The sequence below is a fragment of the Xyrauchen texanus genome, chromosome 4 (assembly GCF_025860055.1).
Source record: "Xyrauchen texanus isolate HMW12.3.18 chromosome 4, RBS_HiC_50CHRs, whole genome shotgun sequence".
NCBI classification, from domain to species: domain Eukaryota; kingdom Metazoa; phylum Chordata; class Actinopteri; order Cypriniformes; family Catostomidae; genus Xyrauchen; species Xyrauchen texanus.
This window is the reverse complement of record NC_068279.1, coordinates 18,591,585-18,617,585: the sequence shown is the minus strand read 5'-3', so window position 1 is coordinate 18,617,585 and position 26,001 is coordinate 18,591,585. Positions and strand designations below refer to the sequence as shown.

The 26,001-nt window shown below is 44.2% G+C and overlaps 1 protein-coding gene across 1 annotated transcript in view; it reads left to right on the top strand.

The window, feature by feature from the left end:
- Positions 1 to 8,178: 8,178 nt before the first annotated feature.
- LOC127639070 (electrogenic sodium bicarbonate cotransporter 4-like) overlaps positions 8,179 to 26,001 on the top strand; it is a 50,302-nt gene continuing 32,479 nt past the window's right edge. Inside the window, exons 1-4 of the mRNA XM_052120914.1 lie at positions 8,179 to 8,348; positions 20,182 to 20,314; positions 21,585 to 21,745; positions 22,429 to 22,614. Of these exons, the coding sequence (XP_051976874.1) occupies positions 8,195 to 8,348; positions 20,182 to 20,314; positions 21,585 to 21,745; positions 22,429 to 22,614 (634 nt within the window). The 5' untranslated portion in view covers positions 8,179 to 8,194. The remainder of the gene's footprint in view (positions 8,349 to 20,181; positions 20,315 to 21,584; positions 21,746 to 22,428; positions 22,615 to 26,001) is intronic.

Here is a 26,001-nt window from a genome sequence, read left to right as displayed (position 1 = left end):
GGCAGAGTGTAAGTCTCCGTTCACTTCCATTGTATGGAAAAAAAGATGCACCAAAAATCTCAAAGTTGACTGAGGCTAAAGGCTGATTTATACTCCTGCGTCGAACCTATGGTGCAGCCTGATGCAGGGGCGGATTGGCTATAGGGAGAACCAGGACTTTTCACTGTGGGCCGACTGCGAAACGGGCCAAAATGGACCACAAAACATCGCATGTTGTGTTTATAGTATTATTGCTGTATTAACTCTACCGTGCCTTTATTGTAGAAACAGTTTACAGTATGTTAATGTCAAACGAAGCTGTATTCTTTAGGAAAAAATTAGCGTGAGTATAATTACAGTAATTTACTCTTAAATTGCATGAGAACTGGCCCAATCTCAAACCTGTATATACACAATATAGAGAGATTTGTGGTATTATTCAGTGATCTATTATCAAAAAGACGAACCCCTGGAGAAGTCTTCTGAAATTAAAAAGCAAGGCTTTAAAACAACACCTATTTTGTGTTATTCAGGGGAGTAGTTATTAATTTGATAATTTATTTTTCAGCATGGAAGGTCAAATGTATGACAAAATATTTATGCATTATTATTTATTAACTCAAGAGCAAGCATACAGTTCTTTCCTAATTTATGTTCTGCCTGCAATGCTGGTAACATGTATAATAATTAATATGTACCTACATTTAAACATTTATGAAACATAAAGTTAGCATTTTGGCTGTGTACTCACAGAATGAAAAGAGACCAACGCAGACCTATAAATGCAAACCAGTTCGCTGGCCACTATGCGGAGCATATGCCAGTTTCAACTCAGAATCATAAATCACCTAGTCTGCTTAACATCTCCTTTTGTGTTCACAAAAAGAAAGAAAAACTCATTTGTCTCACTAAAGATTTGATATACAGTGCAGGCTGGGTTTTAAACATCAGTTCAAACTTTGGTTTGCTGGCTGGCTTGCTTGCTTCTGAGGTTTACTAGCAATAGGTAATAAGTATGCACTGTGCCTTGGCTTGCCATTATCCCTGAAGTAATAAGCACTGAGGCATCTCTCATCATCTCCTGACAAAAAACCCATATGGTGTTATCAGTGAAAGAATTGGACTGGGACTGCAGAATGAGTCCAATCTCAGCAATGAATATCATTGAGGTGCCCTGATTATTCACACAAATGCGATGCAGAAAGTGGAGTGGATTTTGTCCAATGTGCCACACAATGAAAATAGCTTTTTATATTCATCCACAAGCCAGTACTGCTGGAAATATTCTGTTTGCACAGAGGATTAAAAACTGTCCATTGATTGATTAGTGAATTTCCTTCTGCATGAGTTGCAGCTGTGGAATGTGTTTGTGATGGACAGGTCAATAAGGACCTTGTGCGCATGATGAAAAAGTGATAGTGTGTCATTATTTACATTTTATACAGAGATGAGTAAACACAGTGAAGAATCATATACTTGACTTTAGGTCCTGCAGTCTTTGGGAGAATGTCATTAATATCAAAAATATTTTTTTTAAAAGTCACCAAATTTTGCTTAATCTGTTAAAGGTTCTTCCAAAAGATTATATCAGGTCAGGAGCAAATCACAGATAATTCACATGTCAAAGCCTGAATCCTACAGAATGAGGTCATCAACTAATGAATTGCTGGATACATTGTATCTTGAGTCTTTCTTAAAAAAATTATTACGTCTGTGGAGAGTCCTCATAAGGATGGCCGCACAAATGTGTGTATGTGTGTGTGTGTGTGTGTGTGTGTGTGTGTGTTGCGTTTTGATGGACAAAGAGAGTGGAGTTTGTGCACTCAGTTCAACAACTCTTATAGATTATAGGTTTTTCTTTGTAGTCAATAAATGTCAAAGCACATATCCTGACATTATCCTGTCATTTGTGTTTGTGGAAAAATAGCTTGAGGCCACAGAATTGTGCATACCAGCTGAATGATTTTCGGTGTAAATTGTTAACGTCCATTCTTACGTCCATTTCTCTTGGTTGGTTATACATGAAGAGATTTTGCTATCCTTTTAATAGCCGTTTAGAGATGCAGGTGTATCCAGACCAGTGCCATTACAAGAGTTGGATCTTTCTGGCATTATGACAACCCCCTTGGTTGTTCTGCCATAAGACTCAGGAGGGCAGCGGGGGAGGGAGAGGGGTTGGATTGGTGTTGGGGGCTCAAGGACAATCTAGCCCCCCAATAGACCCTGCCATGCTCAAGACACATTATTAACAGTTTAATTTGATTTCTAACTTGACACACCAAGCTCCTGCCAGAGAATCTAAAAGCATGTCAAAGGCATTGTCTAGCTTGTGTTCACATTGAAAAACAATTAAACCACAGCGCTGACTTACACAAAGCACGTTCAGTGTGAACGGCTATTAATGTAGAGAAGTTTGTTCTTCACACTTTTCATTAATTAGGCCTATTGGCTAATAATCTGATGATGAAAAGGGCTATATTCTTTATAAAACATCCATTTTTAAATGTATATGCTCCAGTTGTGAAAGAGAACTATAGGACAATTATACAAATACATACAACAACATTTTAATCTAACATCAATCAACTGTCCAGTCGATGCAGGACTTTAATTTCCTCTATTGTAGTATGATGAAAACATTCCAACATGACTGGTTCCAAATGTTTTGGAGAGGATTTGGTGAAGGGATACCCGCCCTTGGGGGGAATATGAGAGTGCACAGTGAGTTAGAATTATGCCCCTTAACACAACTCTCAATGGTCCATTTGCCTGAGTCCCAATTATTGACTGTGTCACCAGTCCATACCATTGACTCAAACTGTGTGTGTGTGTGTGTGTGCGCACGTGTGTGTGTAAGAGATAGACTGTGAGAGGGTTACAGATTCATTCTGTAGCATGTTCAGTTTTTGTCCCGTATCCCATAGAGCTGCGATCTTCAGTCATTTCCTGTATTGATGAATCCTTTTGATTAGCAAACCACTTCACCTCTCCATCAGTGCACTGCAAATGACATCAGGTAAGACATTTTACAAAGTTTTTATTTTTAAGCATGAAACTACATTGAAAAATTAATTTAAAAGAAACTTGACCGCACGCAGTGAGAAATTGAATTCATTGTGGCAGTGATCTAAATGATTATAGGCTAATTTACTATGCAACATAAAATATGCTCTTTGGTCTGTGATTCTGCATTTACAGTACATTTGGAAAAATGTTATCTGCATTCTGGTTGTTTTGATATCTCTGCTTGAGGTTTATGTCACCATTTGCACTTTTATTCTTTATCTCTCTGTGTTTTTGATGTGTAAGAAGGCAAGTTGACAAATGTAACTTTGCTCAAATGTAATTTTACCATTATGGATGTTTGTGGCTCAATTCATATTTAAGTGGATACCGCCCTCATAAGTAAAAGTTTTTAAAAGAGAGAGGCAGATGGTAGTAAATAATAAAAAAAACTAAAACAGGCACAACAATGAAAAATGAAGATAAAAATGTATTTTATGTACAGAGAAAACTTTCTTTTGTTCATTTTTCATATCTTTTTGTGGAAAGTAGGATTTAAGAACATGCAGTGGAATTTTGAGGACCAAGACATTTATGGGTGGAAAAAGTTGAAAGTTTTAAAGAATGAATTAAGAAAATGTGAGAGAATACAGAAAGCGGCAAATCAATCCAAAAGCTAATACAACGATGAGCGTTTTCATAATTTTTGAACTCTACATTGAGATAACACTACACTACATGAGATAATCTGCAGATCTGATTATTACCCCCATTATTACTGAATCTGATAAAAAAAAAAATCTTGATGGATATAGTCATGCTTCTGGTCAATGGCTGTCACTGTACATTCTATTTAAGGGGTCCTAGAAGCAAGCCCTATTTCATGCATTTTAATCACTAATTTGACACTGCAGGAATTCGATTAGTGTTTGTGTTAATAGCCTCATCACATGCTGGCAATGGAAATTAATATGTTCATGTTGAATCAGAAATGTTCTGTCAGTATTTAAAATTCTGTTTATTTTTTCTCTTTTTTTAGTGGATTGTTGATCATAAAGTAATGAGCAATTGGAATAATGTGAAGGGAAATTTCCCATTTATTTTAGTGTGTGTGGAGGATGGGGACTTGGGGATAGAGAGAGATAGAGAGCGAAAGCGCTAGAAGTTGAGCAGGGAGATTAGAGAAATGGAAAAGAGGCAGATTCACAGAGAGAGTGATACATGCAGGAAAAGTCAACACTGTGTCAAAGTGGGTTGTGTGTAATTTGCTATGGGGGTCCAATTGATTGGCCGACAGCATTTCTATTTCTCTCCCTGCTGGCCATTGGGTGTGAAGGACACTAATGTGAGAAATATTTATCCAGTTTGTAATCCAACAGAGCTAATCAAATGCAGAAACATGCCTCCTTATTAGAAAGTGTGACTTTTAATTCCTCGTCTGAGCAAGAGCAATGCTGTTAAAACAAATTTATTGCAGTATTATGAAAAGTTTGATGAAAAAGACCATTTTTGAACATCAAAATATTAGATCTTTTCATTTATATGGAGAACCCCAATTAGCACCTTAGAGAGAAAGAGCATGTTGTTTTTAACAATAGCTAAATTTTCATTGATAGGTTGAATAATGAATTGCAAATTGAAAGTTCAAGAATGTTGCACCTTAGAAAGATGGATGGATGGACAGATAGATAGATAAAAAAGAGTGACAGACAGATAGATAGATTACTAATATAGAAAGATATTAAATTGTTAACAAATATTATCCTTTGCACATTAATTATTAACATTTAAGTGGGCGGCTGTGACTCAGTTGGTAGAGTGGGTCGGCCACTAATCGCAGGGTTGGCGGTTCGAATCCCGGCTCACACATGACGAAGTGTCCTTGGGCAAGACACTGAACCCAAAATTGCTCCCAATGGCAGGCTAGCACCTTACATAGCAGCTCTGCCGCCACTGGTGTGTGTGAATGGGTGAATGGGTGAATGAGATGTGGTGTAAAGCGTTTTGAATACCGCAATATAAGTGCAGACCATTTTCATTTGTAAAGGCTAGAGCCAGTTGTAAAACAAATTCAGTAATTCAGATCCAACATAAGTAGTTTGGTTTGTGCCACAACAAAATCATAACCAGGGAGTAAACTAAGGAGGATACTATAGGCCTCATTGCATGAGATTTCCTCTGGTCCTGTAATTATGCATCTTTCCATTGGTGCTGTTAATTATTTCACAATTGATCAGTGATTGACAGAGATTCAGCAGGCAGTTCAATGGCCAGTGTGTGCTACTGCCACCTGCCACGCTCCTGACCTCTTGTTGTGCATGACCAAAGAGTGGTAACAAGAGAGGACATCACAAATTATTTTAATACTTCCAAAATATGAACTATGACTTGTACTTGTGTTTAGACAAAAATGCATATTTTATTTGCCATTTATTTATCCATATCAGAATTCTTTCTTATTTGCATTCTCTCAGGATGGACCATGATCGAGGCATGAACAACAGTCGTAACCGCTATGAGGAGGGTGAGTACCCTTAGGCATAAACACACACACACACACACATGCAAGAGCTAAATTGTTAAACATATGATTACTGTGACAGTACTGAGCAGTAGTTACATATATTTCAATGTCAGAGCCTTGAACAGGACGGTTAGCTTAGAACACTTTGTCCTAACTCACACAGGGGCTTGAGACAGCATGGCAATATAAATGTTAACAGTGAATTACAATGAGCATAAGAAGGATTTTCCAGTTAGGCTGAAGAAACAATTTGGTTGATGAAAACAAAAATTTAAAAATCAATCTGAAATGAACTATGGAATTGAACAGAACCTGTGAAAAGCTATGAAGTTTAAATGCTAATTTCTGCATTTGTCTGTATTGTAATTACATTCAAAAGAAAAATTCAGGATGGCAATGACAAATGGAAATGAAACACATTTTAAAATTGCATTACTTACAACACAACAGCACTTGGGAACTATTAACTACAACAACAGAACGTGTACATGCGAAATGATGCGACATCAACATTAATGAGCAAAGTCAAACACCAAATGGAACGTACAGTTTCCTGAACCTTCAAAAATGTTAACTGCAAGATTTGTTCCGTTTAATGTGCAAACATTAAGGGGCATCCCTCAGCTTTCTGAGGTGGAAGTGTTTTTTTTAGGCAAAATCCTGCATAATTTTCTTTAGGAACAAAGGTAGTTTAAAAAATATCACTTATTAGAGTTTCCTGCTTAGTAAAATCTAGTTTTGGTACCAGAACAACATTTTGAGACTATGTCAAGGCTGTCAAAATTACTGTATTTGTCATGTTCATTGTTGTCCTTTGTTCTTTTGTGTACTTTTATTTTGAAATTCCTGTTCAGTTCCTAGTCTTGTCACATCCTGTTTTCCCTCCATGTTTTGTATCTGGTTTTTATTGGTTCATTGTTTGATTACTTTGATTCAGTTCTTGTTTGTCATTGGTTTTAGTTAATTATCTTGTTATCCTGTTTCAGAGTTCTGTTTGTTGACTGGTCTTGTTACCCTTGTCCTTGTGTATTTAAACCCTGTTTGTTCCTCCATTCCCTTGTTGGTCGTTGGATGTTTGCACATCACGTGTATGTTTATGGTTCCTTGTTCGTGTCGTTACGTGGCCTGCCGTGTTCCTCCGTGGTTTGTTTTGTTATGTTATCGTCTTTGTTATCCCATCGTGGATGTTTTATTTATTCCCAGTGTTTTGTTTCATTCTGTGTTTACTCAATAAAGAGCTGCGTTTAGATCCCCACTCCTCGTCTGTAATCCTTACAGTATTGCTGTTAAAAAAATATATATATATATATATATATATATATATATATATATATATATATATATATATATATATTAGCTATAAATAATAGATGATATTATATGTTGGCACTTCACCAACATCTCTTTGCTTTGACACAAGACTATAACCACCATAGACAATTCAGGGGGACACTCCAATATTCAGATTAGAGCTCAATCAATATGATTTTTCAATGACCGATTCCTATTTGACTTACCATTTAGGAAATTTACTTAGACATACAAAAACATGTTTTTAGTATAAAACTATACTTTGCACTTTCCCATGTGCTGCTCTCCATCATGGACAGCAACATTTGGAAGGACTTTCTATTTCTATCGCATTGCAATCACATTGGGAAATGAAACACTGTCAAATAAGCTTAAAGCACATTATGTTGAAATGAGTCAAGTTATTTTTACTGTGCCAAGTCTGACAACATCTAAAACTTTATTTTATTCACATTTCCTCTCGCTTTTGCAATTAGCTAAACAGTCTGTCTTAAAAACAAATGTTAAGATTACAATTATAGTAATCACATTTCTTTCATCCGTGGAACACAAAAGGAGATGTCTGGTTATCTCAGTCACCATTCACTTTCATTGTAAAGAAAAAAGATTCATTGAAAGTGAATGTTGACTGAGGCTAACATTCTGCCTAATATCACTTTTTTGTGTTTCATGAAAGAAAGAGAGTTTTATGTGTTTGGATCAACATAAGGGTGAGTACTGTAAAGTACACATTTTTATGTAAGCAATCCCTTTAAATACTCCCCCTTCCTTTATTATTTATAATAGTATGTACTTTCATAGATTATCATTTTAATAACGATCCTTAAAAAACATTTCAATTAAGACATGGGAATTCATGGGAATATCATCTATTTTGCTGGATTAATAGGATGGAACCTTTAAACAGATGCTTTATTCTTATGATTATATGAATGATAGGTTGAGAGTCATCTTGTACATTTTGCTCTGGGTAAGATATTCTCTTGCAGTAGTCTCTATGCTTAGACATCACTATAAGTTTTCTATCAAAGGTTTAAGTCATAGTGCTAATGAATATGTATTCAACATGTAGTATCAAAACTGGAGGAATGGAAAAATGTTTCTGCTTGTCAATAAATAAGCCAGATCATGTCTTTTGGTCTTGATCGTGTTTGCTTGAATGAGCAGAACAAGTATTTATATAGCGCATGGAGTCATCAAAGTTATATTCCGGTACTTTTTTAATTAATTTGTTTAGTTGGTAATATTTTAGGGAAAGTTTATTAAACTTCTCATTAAAGGATCTTTACTTTTCCACCCACAGACCATCAGTCTATCTACATCGGTGTGCCAGTTCCCCGTGGTTACCGTCGCAAACGCAGGCGGAGACGCCCGTCCATGTCTAGTCGTGATGCAGATGTAGAACAAGGACTTCGTCATGACCATCACAGACACGAACACTATGACCGTGATGACAGAGACCTATATGATGTTGAGGCAGGAGGCCTGGATCAGCCAGAACACAGCCTGCCACCAAACATCAGCAGGACCAGTGAGTCCTCAGTCTGTGCTTGAATGGATTCACATTATTGATTTATAAAATATGTTGCGTATTACATCATGATGAAACAATACGTCTTATATTACATCATGTATTACACTATAATTGAACACTTGAATTATAGTGTAACACATTTTAAGACGTATTGTTTCATCATGTCCACATTATCACTCAAGAACAATATCTTAAAGACCCTATGAATTCACTTGATGAGAGCAGTTTACCTATTTGTGTTCGTGTATTTTGAAACAGGAAGTTGTGACACATTTGGACATATAGAAGGGACTGGCCCTTAAATATCGAACAGGCTTTATTTACATCACAGCCATGAACCATGATTTGCTATTTGCTAGTTAGTTGCAGGTAATATTAGGGGAAGGGACATTCTCATTCTAGAGAGCAAGTGATTGGACAAAAATCTTTGTTGTGTAGCATGTCATCAATATTTTTTATCTGTTTTCTTTGAAGAGAAATACTACACATTTCTTTCTCCCCAATTTGGAATGCAAGTCCTAAATCCTCATGGTGGCATAGTGACTCGCCACAATCCAGGTGACAGAGGCCGAATCTCAATTGCTTCCGCGTCTGAGTCTTGATATATTTGGTAGACCCAAGAAAATGTATCTGAATGTGAGAATGCCAAGTAGGTGAAATATAAAGAGCAATAATGCCATACATTTCTATGTGCTTGTGTGTGTGTGTGTGTGTGTGTGTGTGTGTGTGTGTGTGTGTGTGTGTGTGTGTGTGTGTGTGTGTGTGTGTGTGTGTGTGTGTGTGTGTGTGTGCGTGCGTGTGTGTATTACAGCTGCACTCAGTACATCTGATACACAACCCCACACCCCAATTCTTAATATCATGCTGTGCCGAGTGCAGGAAAGAGTCATAACTACATTACTGCATAACTGCAAATTATGGTGATGTCTTGCTGAATGCTTGAGAGTAAACAACTTTACTCAACAAGGGCATCAAAGTTTGCAGTTAGTATTGAAGATTGAAAAAGCATTCAGACAAACATTCAGACGAAACTCACTTTAATTTCTTACATTCACGATAAATGAGTACACTAATGATATGCTTCTCATGTATAAAATTGGCTACTTTTTAACAGTTCATTAATTCATATCAAAACAACATCCCACGTTAATTAGTTTTCTTCACAAACTCTGATTTATAAGTTCCGTCCCCATTTATAATCAATGAAAATATCAAATTTTTTCAGCAATAATGCCTCTGACAGGGACTAACAAACAAAGGCCATTATCTCAGTTCCTGTTGACATGGAACTCAATGCTATTGATCTTTTCCTGCCCTGTGCTCTGCGTGATTACAGTTCACCTCAATGCTGTGACAATAGATTTAGTAGACATAGCATCTGTAACTTATCTGAAATAAAATACAAAAACCAATCAACAGTTTTGACACACCAACTCACTGTTCATTATTACAATTTAGAATAATAGTCAATTCATCAAAAGGTGCCACCTCAAGCTTTCAGCACATTACTGAAAGAATTCCAATGTATGCTAGGCACACATTGGCTACTTCTCCTTTACTATCTGGCCTAATAAATACATTTTTAAAAATACATTCTTGTTAAGAAATTAATGCATAGGCACAATATAGAATGATCTACATTGCTCCTTTAAAGCATTGAAGCATATGCCTTTAGATCAAAAGGATTTGAAGATAATGAGAAAACGTCTAGGTTACGTATGTAACCTCCGTTCCCCGATGGTGGGAACGAGACGTTGTGTCAGAGAAGCGACACTAGGGGTCTCTCTTGAGCGCCGATATTCACCTCTGAACTATGAAAAAAGGCCAATGAGAGTTGGCAACCAGTATTTGCATGTCCCGCATCCAGACATACGGGTATTTAAGCGGCGGAAATACGGGAGTTCATTCAGGATTTTTCTGAGGAGCCAGAAATGGTCCGGCCACAACAGTGGCTCGGCTCAGCGACGTGGCAGGGGAGACACAATGTCTCGTTCCCTCCATCGGAAGTGACTGCCTGACCGAACTCCAGGCAAGAGTCGCCTGACCCTCTTGATGGAGTCGAGCGCGATCAGCAGGGCGGTCTTGAGAGAGTGGGCCCTGAGTCCAACTGAGTCTAGCGGCTCGAAGGGGGGGTCTCTGGAGTCCCGTGAGGACAACCGAGAGATCCCAGGAGGGGAACAGGTTAGGCCAGGAGGTAGTCAACCTCCGGGCACCTTTTAGGAACTTGACAATTAAGTCGTGCTTACCAAGAGACTTGCCGTCTACCGTGTCATGGTGGGCCGCGACAGCTGCGACATACACCTTGAGGGTGGAGGGGGACAGCCTCCTCTCCAGCCTCTCCTGTGGAAACACGAGCACTGACCTAACCGCGCACTTCTGTGGGTCTTCGGCTTGGGAGGAACACCAGTCTGCGAACAGACGGCACTTTAGGGCATAAAGATGCCTGGTCGAAGGGGCTCTGGCTTGGTTGATAGTCCGGTGGTAGGCCGGCTAGCTCTTCTACATCCCGTCCAGGGGCCAGACATGGAGGTTCCAGAGGTCTGGGTGTGGATGCCAGAGCGTGCCCCGTCCCTGAGAAAGAAGATCCTTCCTCAGGGGAATTCGCCAGGGAGGGGCTGTCGTGAGGAGCGTGAGATCCGAGAACCACGTCCGGGTGGGCCAGTAGGGGGCCACCAGAGTGACTTGCTCCTCGTCCTCCCTGACCTTGCATAGCACCTGTGCAAGAAGGCTCACTGGGGGAAAAGTGTACTTGCGCAGCCCCGCGGGCCAGCTGTGCGCCAGAGCGTCTGTCCCAAGGGGAGCCTCAGTGAGGGCATACCAGAGCGTATCAGCTATCACATTGAGGTTGCCGGGGATGTGAGTGGCGCGCAGTGACTTGAGTCGCTGCTGACTCCAAAGGAGGAGACGACGGGCGAGCTGTGACATGTGGAGGGAGCGTACTCCACATTGGCGGTTTATGTAGGCTACTTCCGTGGTGCTGTCTGTCCTGACTACGACATGCTTGCCACGAATTAACAGAAGAAACTTCTTCAGGGCAAGAGAAACAGACAGCAGCTCTAGGCAGTTGATGTGCCAACGCAGCGGGCCTCGGTTCCACCGGCCTGCGGCTGCGCACCCGTTGCACACGGCGCCCCAACCCAATTTGGAGGCATCGGTTGTTACCAGAACGCATCGGGACACCTGCTGCAAGGGTACTCCTGCCCGTAGAATGCAGAGGTCTGTCCAGGGTTTGAAGGTTTGGCGGCAGGAAGTGGTAACTTGTGTGTGTGTGCCAATTTTATCGAACCGTAGGAAGGGTCGATGTCGAGGGCGAATTGAGACGTGGAAGTACGCGTCCTTCAGGTCTACCGCTGCGAACCAATCTAGATGCCGGATGCCAGATAGAATTTCCGTCGAGTGTGGCGAGGGCGGATGAGCAAGTGGTGGTGCGACGAGTGGAGAGGGGTGCTCTCCACGAAGACATCAGCTCATCATGCACCTCCGGGAAGAAAGGAACCGGGGGTGGGCGAGGCTGTGAGCGGCGCCCAACACCCAAGAACCAGTCATCCAGCTGTGATGGCTGTGGGGAGGATGGAGGGTTCCAATCCAAGCCCACGCTGTTGGCTGGCCGGGAAAACATATCGGACCTCTGTGCGTCGGCCTCTTCCTGGGCATGCAAGCCCGAAGGTGGCAGCCCAGAGGAGTCCTCAGCATCAGAGCCCACGCCCTCCGATGTCGCGGCGAACTCGTCTGCTTCCATCACAAGAGGGTAGGCAGACTGGCTGTGAGGCGAGTCGCCGCCACCTCGAGCGGGGACGGGAGTACATGAGCGAGCCAGGGCGCGGGTGGTCCGAGGGGGCGTACTCTATCGCCAGCCGCATCGTCCTTAATCCCGTGGGAAGAAGGAGCGACGCGGGGGGCGGCTGGAGTGGCTTGCTTACGATTGTAAGCAAGCCGCGACCGCAATGTTGTCATGGTCATGTTCTCGCAATGAGAACATGAACCATCCACAAACGCAGCCTCGGTGTGATCGCTACCCAGACACACGAGACAACGCCTGTGGCCGTCGGAAGCGGAGAGTACTCTACCGCATCCAGGAACGACACAGGGGCGGAAAGGCATCTTGAAAAAGACGCATCCTTAAAAGGACGTTCAACACCGCTGTGTTTTGCTCTTTTATGAAAAAAACTTGTGAGCGTTCTTTAATCTGCGCTGTCGAAGCGCCCAGGGGCAGGAAGTGCACAGCCGTGCAACAGGAGAAAGTCGCTGTTGTGCACCGTAGAATCCAACAGAATGCAGCAGAGGGATAGCAGGAACTCGGTGTGTACACGCAGCAGTTGCAGACATGACCATCGGCTCCGAAGAAATTTTCTGAATGAACTCCCTTATTTGCGCCGCTTAAATACCCGTATGTCCGGGGGCGGGACATGCAAATACCTTGCATGTAAGGGCCCCGGCTGTAGTTGCTCTATGCGAGAAACATAGAGAGAAAAGAGGCCCAGCCAGGCTGGCCCGTTTCCCATGTTGGCGGCCATCACCTTGTTCCCCCCTCCAGGGTAACGATAAGGAGCCTGATGGCTTGAATGGGGCATTGGGGAATGGTACGTGCAGCCTGATACAGTTGGTCGTTCTGCACGTAAGAATACCTGCTTGCTCCTGTATCAGCAGTTCACGTACACGGCTCAGCGCATGGCACTTTTATAAGTGGACCCCTAGTGTCGCTTCTCTGACACAACGTGGAGAGAGCGACAGAAGGGGAACGTCTAGGTTACGTATGTAACCTCTGTTCCCCGATGGAGGGAACGAGACATTGTGTCTCCCCTGCCACGTCGCTGAGCCGAGCCCCTGTTGTGGCCAGACCATTTCCGGCTCCTCAGAAAAATCCTGAATGAACTCCCGTATTTGCGCCGCTTAAATACCCATATGTCCGGGTGCGGGACATGCAAATACTGGTTGCCAACTCTCACTGGCCTTTTTTCATAGTTCAGAGGTGAATATCGGCGCTCAAGAGAGACCCCTAGTGTCGCTTCTCTGACACAACGTGGAGAGAGCGACAGAAGGGGAACTCATTTCAGTCAAGTGTTTCCAGACATTTGACGTATTGTATGTAACCAGGGTTGATTGATAGCATAAATGCTGAATCTATGATTTGACTCTTTATAAAAGTTGTTTAATAGCTTTAAACTTCCATTCAATTCATCAACAGCTTCTTAGTTATCACTTGGTTATCTTTCATATCACTGTTAATTGAAGTGTCCATGATAGCAGAATTTACAACGTTCCCTCTTGCCCTTTTTAATTGTAGTTGGATGTCTCCTTAAGAAATGCTCCGGGTTCAATACAAGATCAGCTCAATTGCCAGCATTTGTGACATAATGTTGAGCACCACAAAAAAATATTTGTACTCACAAAAATCAAAAATCGCTGTTACAGTGAGGCATGAAAGTGAATGGGGCCCATTTCTGGAGGGTTTAAACAGAAATTTGAAGCTTATTGTCACGAACCCCTTTCCTCTGCCCCATCTCAGCTTCCTCACACACGCACACTATCTCCCGTCTCGCACACAGGCACTCATGAGTGCTCGCTTCCCGCTCCTCGCTCGCGCCCCTGAGCCTGAACGCTCTTTTCCTCCATCGGGCTTCCACGCCTGGTTTTGCTTTTTACGTAGCTCTCGCCAGTAACGATCTCCCCTCTGGCGACTCGGCTCTTCAGCCTGAACATTATGACCACTTGCACTCACCGCCTCCTATCTTCACACATTGTTTACACCTGCACTCACGCCGCTTCTTGTCCCCACACATTAGGTACACCTGCACTCGCCTCGCCACCTGTCATTGTCTCACACCTGCACTCGCCCCTATAAATACACTATCCCTCCGCTTGAATCCCGCTGGTTATTGTATTTAGATTCCTCGTGTTTTGACCCTCGCTAGTCGCTGTCTAGTTTTGACTTCCCCACTCTTGATTACCCTCGTAGCTTGCCAACTCCCTATTCCTCTCGCTTCCTGTCTTTCGCTCCCGCTTATCCCGCCTTGTCTTGTCCATAGTTGTTAACTGTTTTCCCACTTCGACCCCTCGCTATCGCTCACCTCCCTCACTAGATCTGCCCCCTTGTTCATCTCTTTGATTCCCCGCTCTTGACCCCACGCCTCCCACTCACTACTCTTCATTGGATTTGCCCCTTGTATGTACTTTTGCCTGCCTGCAAATAAACGCAGTTTTTGACTTACATTGTGACTGTCTCAACTTGTGTGCGTACAAAATAACCAACCTCACCGCTGACAGTCACAATGCCCCACGCTAAGGAGTCGCAGAGCTCACTAGAGCCGAAGTGCACGCCACATTCGGGCGCTGGAGCTACAGTGTGGAGAGATGACCACGCCCACGCCCAGGGGCAGCAGGTATGCGCTATTTCTGATTTTTTTACCCGGTTTCACCTGTGTCTGCCCCTGAGCCCGCTTATGCATGTCTGAGCCGTGAACTCTCCACCCCGGAGAGGTTTTATGGCTCTTCCGACGCAGACCAAGGGGTTTCTATGCAAGGCAGCTACATTATGGACCCAGCTGCCCAACTCGTGGGTTTAGCGCCAGGGAGCCAAACCGTGGAGGCTTATATTATGGATTTTTGTGTCCTGGCGCATCAGGTGAAATTTAATGAGGTGGCTCTGAAGACCATTTTTCAATGTGGTCTGAATGAGCCAACCTCATCATTAATGCCTGGTGGTCGCTGTCCCCTTAACCTGGCTCAGCTTATTGACCTCGCCCTACTGTACTCTGGTTCCTCGCTCACTGTGGGGAGGCAGACACTGAACCAGCGCCCACACCAAGACCCCCGCCTCGAGCCTGACACAGCCCCTCGCCTCGAGCCTGACACGCCCCCGCCTCGAGCCTGACACGCCCCAGTCCCTAAGCCTGACACGCCCCAGTCCCTAAGCCTGACACGCCCCAGTCCCTAAGCCTGACACGCCCCAGTCACGCAGGCCTGTCACGCCCCAGCCTCGGCCTGGCACGCCAGCGAGTCAACGCCCATGCCCGCCACGCCAACGAGCCAGCGCCATGCCCGCCACGGCCAACGAGCCAGCGCTCATGCCCGCCACGGCCAACGAGCCAGCGCCATGCCCGCCACGGCCAACGAGCCAGCCTCATGTTCGCCACGGTCAGCGAGCCAGGGCCTGTAGCCTCGACCGCCCTCATGGCCACGCCCCTGTTGGTCAAGACGTAAGAGAAGGAAGAGGGCCCTTCTCCCCAGTCTCGCCTGGTGCTCAAGACCTCTGCTCTGCCCTCAGAGTCTTCCACGGCTCTGCAGACCTCTGCTCGCCCTCAGAGTCTCCCACGGCTCTGCAGACCTCTGCTCCGCCTCAGAGCCTCCCACGGCTCTGCAGACCTCTGCTCGCCCTCAGAGTCTCCCACTGCTCTGCAGACCTCTGCTCCGCCTCAGAGTCTCCCACGGCTCTGCAGACCTCTGCTCCGCCTCAGAGTCTCCCACGGCTCTGCAGACCTCTGCTCGCTCTCAGAGTCTCCCACTGCTCTGCAGACCTCTGCTCCGCCCTCAGAGTCTCCCACGGCTCTGCAGACCTCTGCTCCGCCTCAGAGTCTCCCACGGCTCTGCCAGGTTCTGCTCCGCCTCAGAGTCTCCCACGGCTCTGCCGGGTTCTGCTCGCCCTCTGAGCCCTCCCGGCTCCGCCACGAAGTCTCCAAGGGCCCCTCACGAGCCTCCTAGGGCTCCTCCTCACGAGCCTCCCAGAGCTCTACCCCTCAAGTCCCTCAGGGCTCCACCCTTCAAGCCTCTCACGGCTTCGCCTCGAAGTCTCTCAAGGCTCCATCCCTCGAGTCTTTCATGGCTCCACCCCTCAAGCCTCTCATGGCTTCGCTCTCGAGTCTCTCAAGGCTCCATCCCTCGAGTCTTTCATGGCTCCACCCCTCAAGCCTCTCACGGCTTCGCTTCTCGAAGTCTCTCAAGGCTCCATCCCTCGAGTCTTTCATGGCTCCACCCCTCAAGCCTCTCACGGCTCGCCTCGAAGTCTCTCAAGGCTCCATCCCCGAGTCTTTCATGGCTCCACCCCTCAAGCCTCTCACGGCTTCGCCTCTCGAAGTCTTTCATGGCTCCACCCCTCAAGCCTCTCACGGCTCGCTTCTCGAGTCTCTCAGGGCTCCATCCCCGAGTCTTTCATGGCTCCACCCCTCAAGCCTCTCACGGCTTCGCCTCTCGAGTCTTTCAGGGCTCCATCCCTAGAGTCTTTCATGGCTCCACCCCTCAAGCCTCTCACTGGCTCTGCCTCTCGAGTCTCTCAGGGCTCCTCCGCCTCTCAGGGCGCCCCTCTCGAAGTCTCTCAGGGCTCCTCCGCCTCTCAGGGCTCTGCCTCTCGAGTCTCTCAGGGCTCCTCCCCTCCTCAAGCCTCTCAGGGCTCCCCTCTCTCGAGTCTTTCAGGGCTCCTCCTCCTCTCAAGCCTCTCAGGGCTTCGCCTCTCGAGTCTTTCATGGCTCCCCCTCAAGCCTCTCGAGCCTCCCAGGGCTCCCTCCAGAGCCTCCTACGGCTCCACCTCCCGAGCCTCCCAGGGCTCGGCCACTAGAGGCTCCTATGGCTCTGCCTCCCGAGCCTCCTACGGCTCCCTCCAGAGCCTCCTACGGCTCCACCTCCCGAGCCTCCCAGGGCTCGGCCACTAGAGGCTCCTATGGCTCTGCCTCCCGAGCCTCCTACTGCTCCCTCCAGAGCCTCCTACGGCTCCACCTCCCGAGCCTCTCATGGCTCTGCTCCCAAAGACTCCAGAGCTTCCTAAGGCTCGCCTCTTGAGCCTTCCACGGCTCCACCACCCGAGCCTCCTACAGCTCTGCTCCCTAAGACTCCAGAGCCTTCTAGAGATTCGCCTCGAGCCTCCTACTGCTCGCCTCTCGAGCCTCCTACTGCTCCACCTCCCGAGCCTCTCATGGCTCTGCTCCCAAAGACTCCAGAGCTTCCTAAGGCTCCGCCTCTTGAGCCTTCCACTGCTCCACCACCCGAGCCTCCTACAGCTCTGCTCCCTAAGACTCCAGAGCCTTCTAGAGATTCGCCTCTGAGCCTCCTGCGGCTCCGCCTCTAAAGCCTCCCTTGGCTCCACCTCCAGAGCCTACCAGGGCTTCACTCCTGGAGCCTTCTACGGCGCCACCACCCACGGCGCCACCTCCCTCGGCTCTGCCTCCAGAGCCTTCCAGGGCTTCACCTCTGGAGCCTCCCACGGCGCCACCTCCATGGGCTCCACTTCCAGAGCCTTCCAGGCCTTCGCCCCTAAAGCCCCCCTTGGCTCCACCTCCAGAGCCTTCCAGGCCCTCGCCCCTAAAGCCTCCTTCGGCTCCACCTCCGAGCCTTCCAGGCCTTCGCCCCTAAAGCCTCCTTCGCTCCACCTCCAGAGCCCACCAGGGCCTCGCCCTGGGGCCTCCTGCGACTCCACCTCCCTCGGCCCGCCTCCTGAGCCTTCCTCGCCCCTGCCTCCTGAGCCTCCCTCGGCCTCTGGTCTCTCACTCCCGCCTGCCGAGTCTCTCACGGCTCCGCCTTCCAAGGCTCAGTCTCCCAAGTCCTCCACGACTCGCCTTTCACGTGCCCGCCCCTGAAACCTTTCCTCACTGGGTCTTGCCTGCTCCCCTTGTTACCGTTCCTCTACCTGTCCTGTGGCCTCTTCCCTGGCCTCCGGACCCTATTCCTGTCCGGGTGGTCACCTTCCAGACCCCCGACCCAGTCCCTGTCCTCCAGTCTCCTTCCAGACCTCCTGACCCAGTCTCTGCCCTAAGGCTGCCCCCAGATCTCCCGACCACCCGCCTGTCCACTATGTTCCCCTTGACCTTGCATTGAACTGCCCATTTGACCCCCATGGACTGTTTCATTTTTCCTTTATGCCTTCTGTCCCCATATGGTTTGTGTGTTTTGTGTGTTTCTGTTCCCTCATGAGCTCACACGCTCGTTTCTGTTCCCTCGCGAGCTCACACGCTCGCTTCTGTTCCCTCGAGCTCACACGCCGTTCTGTTCTATCGCGGCTCCACGCAACCCAGCGTGGCCGCCAGGAGCCGTCCTTTTCAGAGGGGGAGTACTGTCACGAACCCCTTTCCTCTGCCCCATCTCAGCTTCCTCACACACGCACACTATCTCCCGCCTCGCACACAGGCACTCGCGAGCGTGCTCGCTTCCTCGCCTCGATCCGCCTCCTGAGCTCGAACGCTTTTTTCCTCCATCGGGCTTCCACGCCTGGTTTTGCTTTTACGAGCTCTCGCCAGAACGATCTCCCCTCTGGCGACTCGGCTCTTCAGCCTGAACATTATGACCACTTGCACTCACGCCGCTTCCTATCTTCACACATTGTTTACACCTGCACTCACGCCGCTTCTTGTCCCCACACATTAGGTACACCTGCACTCGCCTCGCCACCTGTCATTGTCTACACCTGCACTCGCCCCTATAAATACACTATCCCTCCGTTTGAATCTCGTTGGTTATTGTATTTAGATTCCCGTGTTTTGACCCTCGCTAGTCGCGCCTAGTTTTGACTTCCCCACTCTTGATTACCCTCGTAGCTTGCCAACTCCCTATTCCTCTCGCTTCCTGTCTTTCGCCTCCCGCTTATCCCGCCTTGTCTTGTCCATAGTTGTTAACTGTTTTCCCCACTTCGACCCCCGCTATCGTTCACCTCCCTCACTAGATCTGCCCCCTTGTTCATCTCTTTGATTCCCCGGCTCTTGACCCTACGCTTCCCACGACTACTCTTCATTGGATTTGCCCCTTGTATGTACTTTTGCCTGCCTGCAAATAAACGCAGTTTTTGACTTACATTGTGACTGTCTCAACTTGTGTGCGTTACACTTATGATTTTATAAAAGCTATTGCATTAATTCTTCTGTTAAAACTCATGTATTATTTGAGCTGTAAAGTTGTTTAAATTAAAAATATTACAGTCGTTTTAGGGTTTGTTGACATTACATTGTCATGGTAACAAAATTGTAAAACAGAAAAGGTTTGTAAGTGATTTTATCACAGTAAAATCATGTTTACACGCATATTGTTTATGTCTTATGGCTGTACTTTTGAAAAGGTGAGTGTTTTTTTTACGTAAAAAAAATTGGCCCCCATTCGCTTCCATTGTAAGTGCCTTAATGTAACCTAGATATTTGCTTTTTTTAAAGAAAAGGAGGGACGAGTCAAAATAAATTTTTGTGGTAATCAATATTATGCCACAAATGCTACAGACTAAGCCAATTGAGAACTTGTATTGAACCTGGAACATTGCTTAAAGCAGTATTCTCAGTATCTAGTCTAAAACATGCTCTTCTTCACACATAATAAAATGGAAATTCCAGTGTTCCTCATAGTTATAAGGACTCTTTTCTCACTTGTGGTGCTTGAACTGTAATTTCATTCAGGCACATTGGCTGCCACCACCAGCTTTGGCCTAGGTGTCCTATCTTAGTGAGCTAATTTGCTAACTCTTTATTATGCTGACACCTCTTCAATCTCAATCTGAGGAATGGGCTTCAGTTCTCCACAAGTCTTTTTGAGGCCTTTCTTATGTCCTTACAAAGCCTGTAATTTGCCCCTGTGCATAGAGAATGAAGCAGACAGTGATTATCAAGCCATGGTGGAAAATAAACATCCCACCAAAAATCCCACCAATAAAAGATGCCTTACAGGTGTTAGGGCTCAGGCCCAGGCAGCGATCACAACACCACATCAAACCCAGTCATTTTATCTACAGGGCTGTTTCTTCATAACTTGCTGTTAAGTTGTGCTGCATGCAACAGCACTTTCTATTTGCAAAAGCCATCCCAGGAAGCTCTTTCAATCTACCATCTCACTGATTTTTCAATCTCTTCCCTTCCTATTAATCTCTAAGTGTCCCCAGCAGCAGAGCGACTGCGCTACATTCTTGGAGATGAGGAGGAAACCATGCCCACACCCACTCTGTTCACTGAAATGGACACGCTGCAACACGAGGGAGACGAGCTGGAGTGGAGAGAATCGGCTAGGTATACAAGCGTACACACTGAGAGCAAGACAAAACTGGGTAGTTCATACAAATAGCACCTGTAAGAATAAATAGCAACTGTAAATGAAAAATCTTTATGTTTTAAGTGTGTCATTTCTGCCATTAGTGTCATCAAATATAATTGAATAAATAAAACAGGCTTTTCAAAGACTCCCCTGTCTACCATTGACCGGATAAACACATTTCTTGTGCCATTGGCTGAGCCTTTCTTGCTTTGTCAAGCTGGTCGGTATGCTCAACTAAACAAAGCAAGGTTTTGATAATGCCAAAAGCCACACTGTTTAAACTTTTCATGGAAATCCATGAATGGCTTATTTAGAGTTGTCTCTGCATATGAAGCTGGGATGCAAGAAAGTATTTAGTAGAAAGTCACCTGGTGATTCATCAAAACTAGAAACATAAAACTAGATTTCTTTTTTCCTTTTTCAAATGTTTGCGGTAAGGTAACACAATGCGACATTGTCCATTATCTGTCCCAGTTTGCACAAATAATCCAAACCTGATTTTGGATTAAACTTTTAAACACGCCCGTGTTTTCTGAAAGAATTTACAACGGTGACTTAGTGACACTAGCAGAATGGATCCTCATTTTCACCTTTCAATAATGGTAAAATGTTATTCTTGTTTGATATATGATTGTTGGTACTTCTAAATTACATAAAAAATTTAAATCATCTTCTGTCTTAGAACTCAACCATCACTAGTGGTTAATTAATATGCACACAGTTAATAAATATGTGGTTTGGCTTGGATTTATCTAACACTACAAGCTCATGACCAAACAGTTGTAAAGTTATTACATGGATGCTATGTGTTAAAATCATTGTCTATTTATTATGCTGTGTTTACGAAGAGCGATCCTTACTCAATATCTTCAAATACGCAAGCCATGTTGATAAACGATAACAACAACAGAGAAAACAATTCAATATGGCACGTTACTTTGTAAAGATGAGCTACTTCTTATATATTACTCTTCTATAGACTATATGCTTCTCAGCCACGGTAGCCACTTTTTAAATTCAAAATAGTATATCTTATTAGTAACCTTAAAATCTTAATCTTGTTTTACAACTCATTAAACTCATTAAACACAACTCATTAAAAATTAAAAATTAAAAATGTTAATAGATATATCGAATTATTCTGTGAACATTGTTTGTGGGGAGATGGCTGATGGAGTAAGAGGACTTTGTGAGAACTTTGTGTTAATTTGAACACTCCTGTGTTTGTGTATTTGTATATTTTAGGTGGGTGAAGTTTGAAGAAAAGGTCGAGGAAGGTGGGGAGAGATGGAGCAAACCCCATGTTTCCACACTGTCCCTGCATAGCCTGTTTGAACTGCGGACATGCCTACAGACAGGCACCGTGCTGCTAGACCTGGAGGGTTACTCACTCCCACAAATAGTTGGTGAGCTACAGATCAGATGTGTATGACTTTCTATCTTCTGCTGAACACAATTGAAGATTTTTAGAAGTATATTTCAGCTCTGTTGGTCCATACAATGCAAGTGAATGGTGACCAGAACTTTAAAGCTCCAAAATCCACATAAAGGCAGTGTAAAAGTAATCCATACAACACCAGTGGTTAAATCCAAACCTTCCAAATTGATATGGTAGGTGTGTGTGAGAAACATATAAATATTTAAGTCCTTTTTTACTATAAATTCTCCTCCCTGCCCAGTAGGTTGTGATATGTATGAAGAATGTGAATCGCCAAAAACAAAAGATGAACTCTTAGGAGGGCGGTTTTAAAGTGGAGATTTATTGTAAAAAGTTATTAAATATTGATCTGTTTTTCAGCCACACTTATTATATTCTTCTGAGGATTTAACCGCTGATGGCTCATTCACTTGTACTGTATGAAACAACAGAGCAGAAAATTCTTCAAAAAAAAATTGTGTTCAGCAGAAGAAGGAAAAAAAAGGGGTGGCATGAGGGTAAGTAAATGAGAGAATTTTCATATTTTTATGAACTATTCCTCTATCTACACTCTGAAGAGCATAAGGGTGTCTGCCACTCAGTGGGGGGCTACTGGGGTGCTAAGCACTTAGAATCATGTGTATTTAAAGCTTTCACACCTGTTTCATGTAGATGACATCATCGAGCACCAGATAGAGGAAGGGTTGATTGGTCCTGAACTGAGAGAAAAAATCAGCTTTGTCTTGCTGAGAAAACACAGGCATCAGACAAAGAAGCCCATCCATCGCTCCCTTGCAGATTTGGGCAAGTCTGGCTCAGGAGCAAGTGAGTTTTTTTTGTCTCTGTACATTTCCTATCGTTAAGTGTAATAAATGAATGGATGAATGAACAAGATCTAATACTACAGCACTGTAGTGGAATTACAGCCAAGTTCATGCTGTCATTGTCAAGCTGATTCAAAGTCAAATGATTGTTTATGCATCTTCAAGTATGATACAGCATATCTGCTTGAAGTGATCACCAAAAATTTAAATTTTATGAACACACCCTCATGTTGCTCAAACCCCATTAGTTGTTTTCCCCCATGAAACATTTTGAGTTATTTAGCAGAATGTCCATCCTGCTTTTTTCCATCAGAAGGTGACCTGGCATTGGCTGTCGAGTTCTTAAAACACAAAAAAAGGAACAGACCAAAATTTAAGCAAGAAGGAGATTTGAAAGATAGGGTGGAATGTATGATTTTCAGTGAATAATAGCTTAAATTATGATTACTCAAAGCTAATCAATGGCTTTAGAATACACGGAATGTAGCAAACAAGTCGTATGGACTACTTTTACTGTACTTTGATCTTGACAGCCATTGGTCACCATCCACTTTCATTTCCTGGAAAAGATCAGCCTGGGCACTCTGTTAAATAACTCCTTTTATGTTACATGGAAACAAAAAAATGGGGTTTGTGTTTCATTTTTTGGGGTGAGCTATACCTTTAAATTCTTACAGTGGTTTCTGTAAATCTTTCACTGTTCTCCTTTTTCCAGAGTTCATTAGCATCAGCTTATTAGAAAAACGTTGTCTGCTTAATAGTTGATTAAAAAGTTAATGAATTTGTAATATTGCTTGTCTCTCATAGCTCGGAGCCCAGCCCGAACTCCTGTTGCTAGTGCTGCAAATTTTAACCACTCTACAGAGGATCTGCATAGCAAACAAGCAGCCAACTATGGCCGACTACGTAAGTCAGTGTGGCCCTTTCCTTCCTGTAATGTTTCTTTTAGTTATTTTTCTTGCTTCAACTTGCATATTCTATTTATCCAGAAAGTGCCAGTGATCTTTATCTTGATTACTGACTTAAGCTATGGTGGAAGTTTGTTTAAAACTAATACCAAAGTTAAATCTGTTCAGGTTTGAACATTTTTGTCTTCTAAAGGTTTTTTTATGCTAATCAGCATAAGAATGTACAAAAGTACAGAAAAGGCACACACATCCAAATAAAAAAAATAAAAGGGTGCTGTATCCAAAAAGCAACAATCTCAAATTTTCAGGAATAAGAGGCTCAGGACCCAAGCACGGAGATTCAAAAAACAACGAATTTATTTAAATACAAGAAAGAATCAAAAACAAACCAGAACTCCCTCAAGGGGGAAAACAAACAGAAACAAAACATAGGGGGAAACAAAAAATCCAGGGCTGGGGCAGAGGGTAACAGGGAATCAGGGATACCGAACAGGACTGGTACTGAAAGCAAGACCGACTGGAAACACAAGCACACAAGACTTGAAAGAAGGTGAACTGGCCCTGGACAGTTAACACGAAGAGACTAAAATAGGGAGAGAAATCAAACAAGTTAATGCAGGGCTGGTGTAACAAATGAACGAATAATGGGCAAACAAGGAGGTGGGATATGACGTTAGACAGAGAGGCATGTGGCGATACAGAAAGAAAACAAAGCCATGTGCTCTCACAAGACAACAAAATATCCGAATGGCATGAGTGCACATCGCCAAGGCAATATACACCCATGCCAACTGACAAACAAGATGAGAGAATGCATAGCAATGGCAAACAAAGCAATGCCACGCATTCTCACACTAGACGAAGCCTGAGCGTACATCACGAGACAAACACCACACGAGGAAACACACACCTGTAAAGCTCCCATGAACCGGATTTATAATAGATGGTAGTGGCGTTTCGAGCATCCCACTCTTCCTTAGACTTAAAATACATTCACAAAAGCATCATCTTAAATAGCATAGAGCACAGGATATCACATAATATGTCATATTTGTTTTATTTATTTGTAAAATGCTTTTCACAACACACATCCTTTCAAAGTCACCAGATCAAGCTACACCAATGTACACTGTGCTATATACAGCCGTGGCCAAAAGTATTGGCAGTGACATACATTTTGTGTTTTGCTATGTTTGCTGCTTCAGCATCTGTAGATTATTTTTAAACATGTTTCTATGGTATACTGGAAAACAACAATATGCGAAAACGGTCAATATATGCAAAGAGTCAATATTTACAGTGATGACCCTTGTTCTTCATAAACTTTACAATTTGCTCTGGCATGCTGGATATCAGCTTCTGGGCCAAATCCTGACTGATGGAGATCCATTCTTGCCTTATTAGTGCTCAGAGTTGATCACAATTTGTGAGCTTCTGCTTGTCCACTCACCTTTTGTGGAATGACCACAGGTTCTCAATGGGATTAAGATCCGGGGAGTTGCCTGTTCACGGATCCAAAATTTTAATGTAATGATCTCTGAGCCACTTCATTATTACACTTGCCTTGTGACATGCTGCTCCATCATGCTGGAAAATGCACAGATAATCACCAAATTGCATCTGGATCATTGGGAGAAGTTGCTGTCCTTGATGTTTTTCTTGGAGAGAAGTGGCTTCTTTGCTGCCCTTCTTGACACCAGACCATTGTCCAAAAGTCTTCGCCTCACTGTGCGTGCAGATGCACTCACACCAACCTGCTGCCAATATTGAGCAAGCTCTGCACTGGTGGTGACACGATTCCGTAGCTGACTCCTCAGCAGGAGATGGCCCTGGCACTTGCTGGACACTCTGGTACGTCCTGAAGCCTTCTTCACTGCAATTTAACCTCTCTCCTTGAAGTTCTTGATGATCCGGTAAATGGTTCTTTCAGGTGCAATATTCTTTGCAGCAATTTCCTTGCATGTGAGGCCATTTTGATGCAAAGCGATGATGGCTGCACATCTTTCTTTAGAGTTAACCATTGCAAACAAGAACACAATGATTGGAAGCACTTCTTCCCTCCTTTTATAGCAATAAGTCTGCTCTTATTATCCAATCAGAATGATAGAGTGATTTCACCCGACTAGTACTCTTTCACACTTTCCCAGGTGCTGCTGATATGATTAGTGAAATGATGGGGCCAAACAAACAGTGAAATTTGTGTTTTTGTGATAAAGTTAATTATTTTGGCCAATGAAGCTTTTTGCAATTATTTAAAATGCATCTGATCACTCTGCGCAATAATCTAGAAACAATGTGAATCAACACCACAACAACTGAAGCAGAAAATGTTGCGAAACAAAATTTATGTCACTGTCAATACTTTTGGCCATGGCTGTAAATATCATGTCCATAAAAAGCATAATATGCAACTTATCAATTGTGTTATACACCCTTTACAAAATCCTGTCTTATTACACCATGCATCTTGTTATATACTGGAAATATATTGTATATTAACACCAATGAAAAGT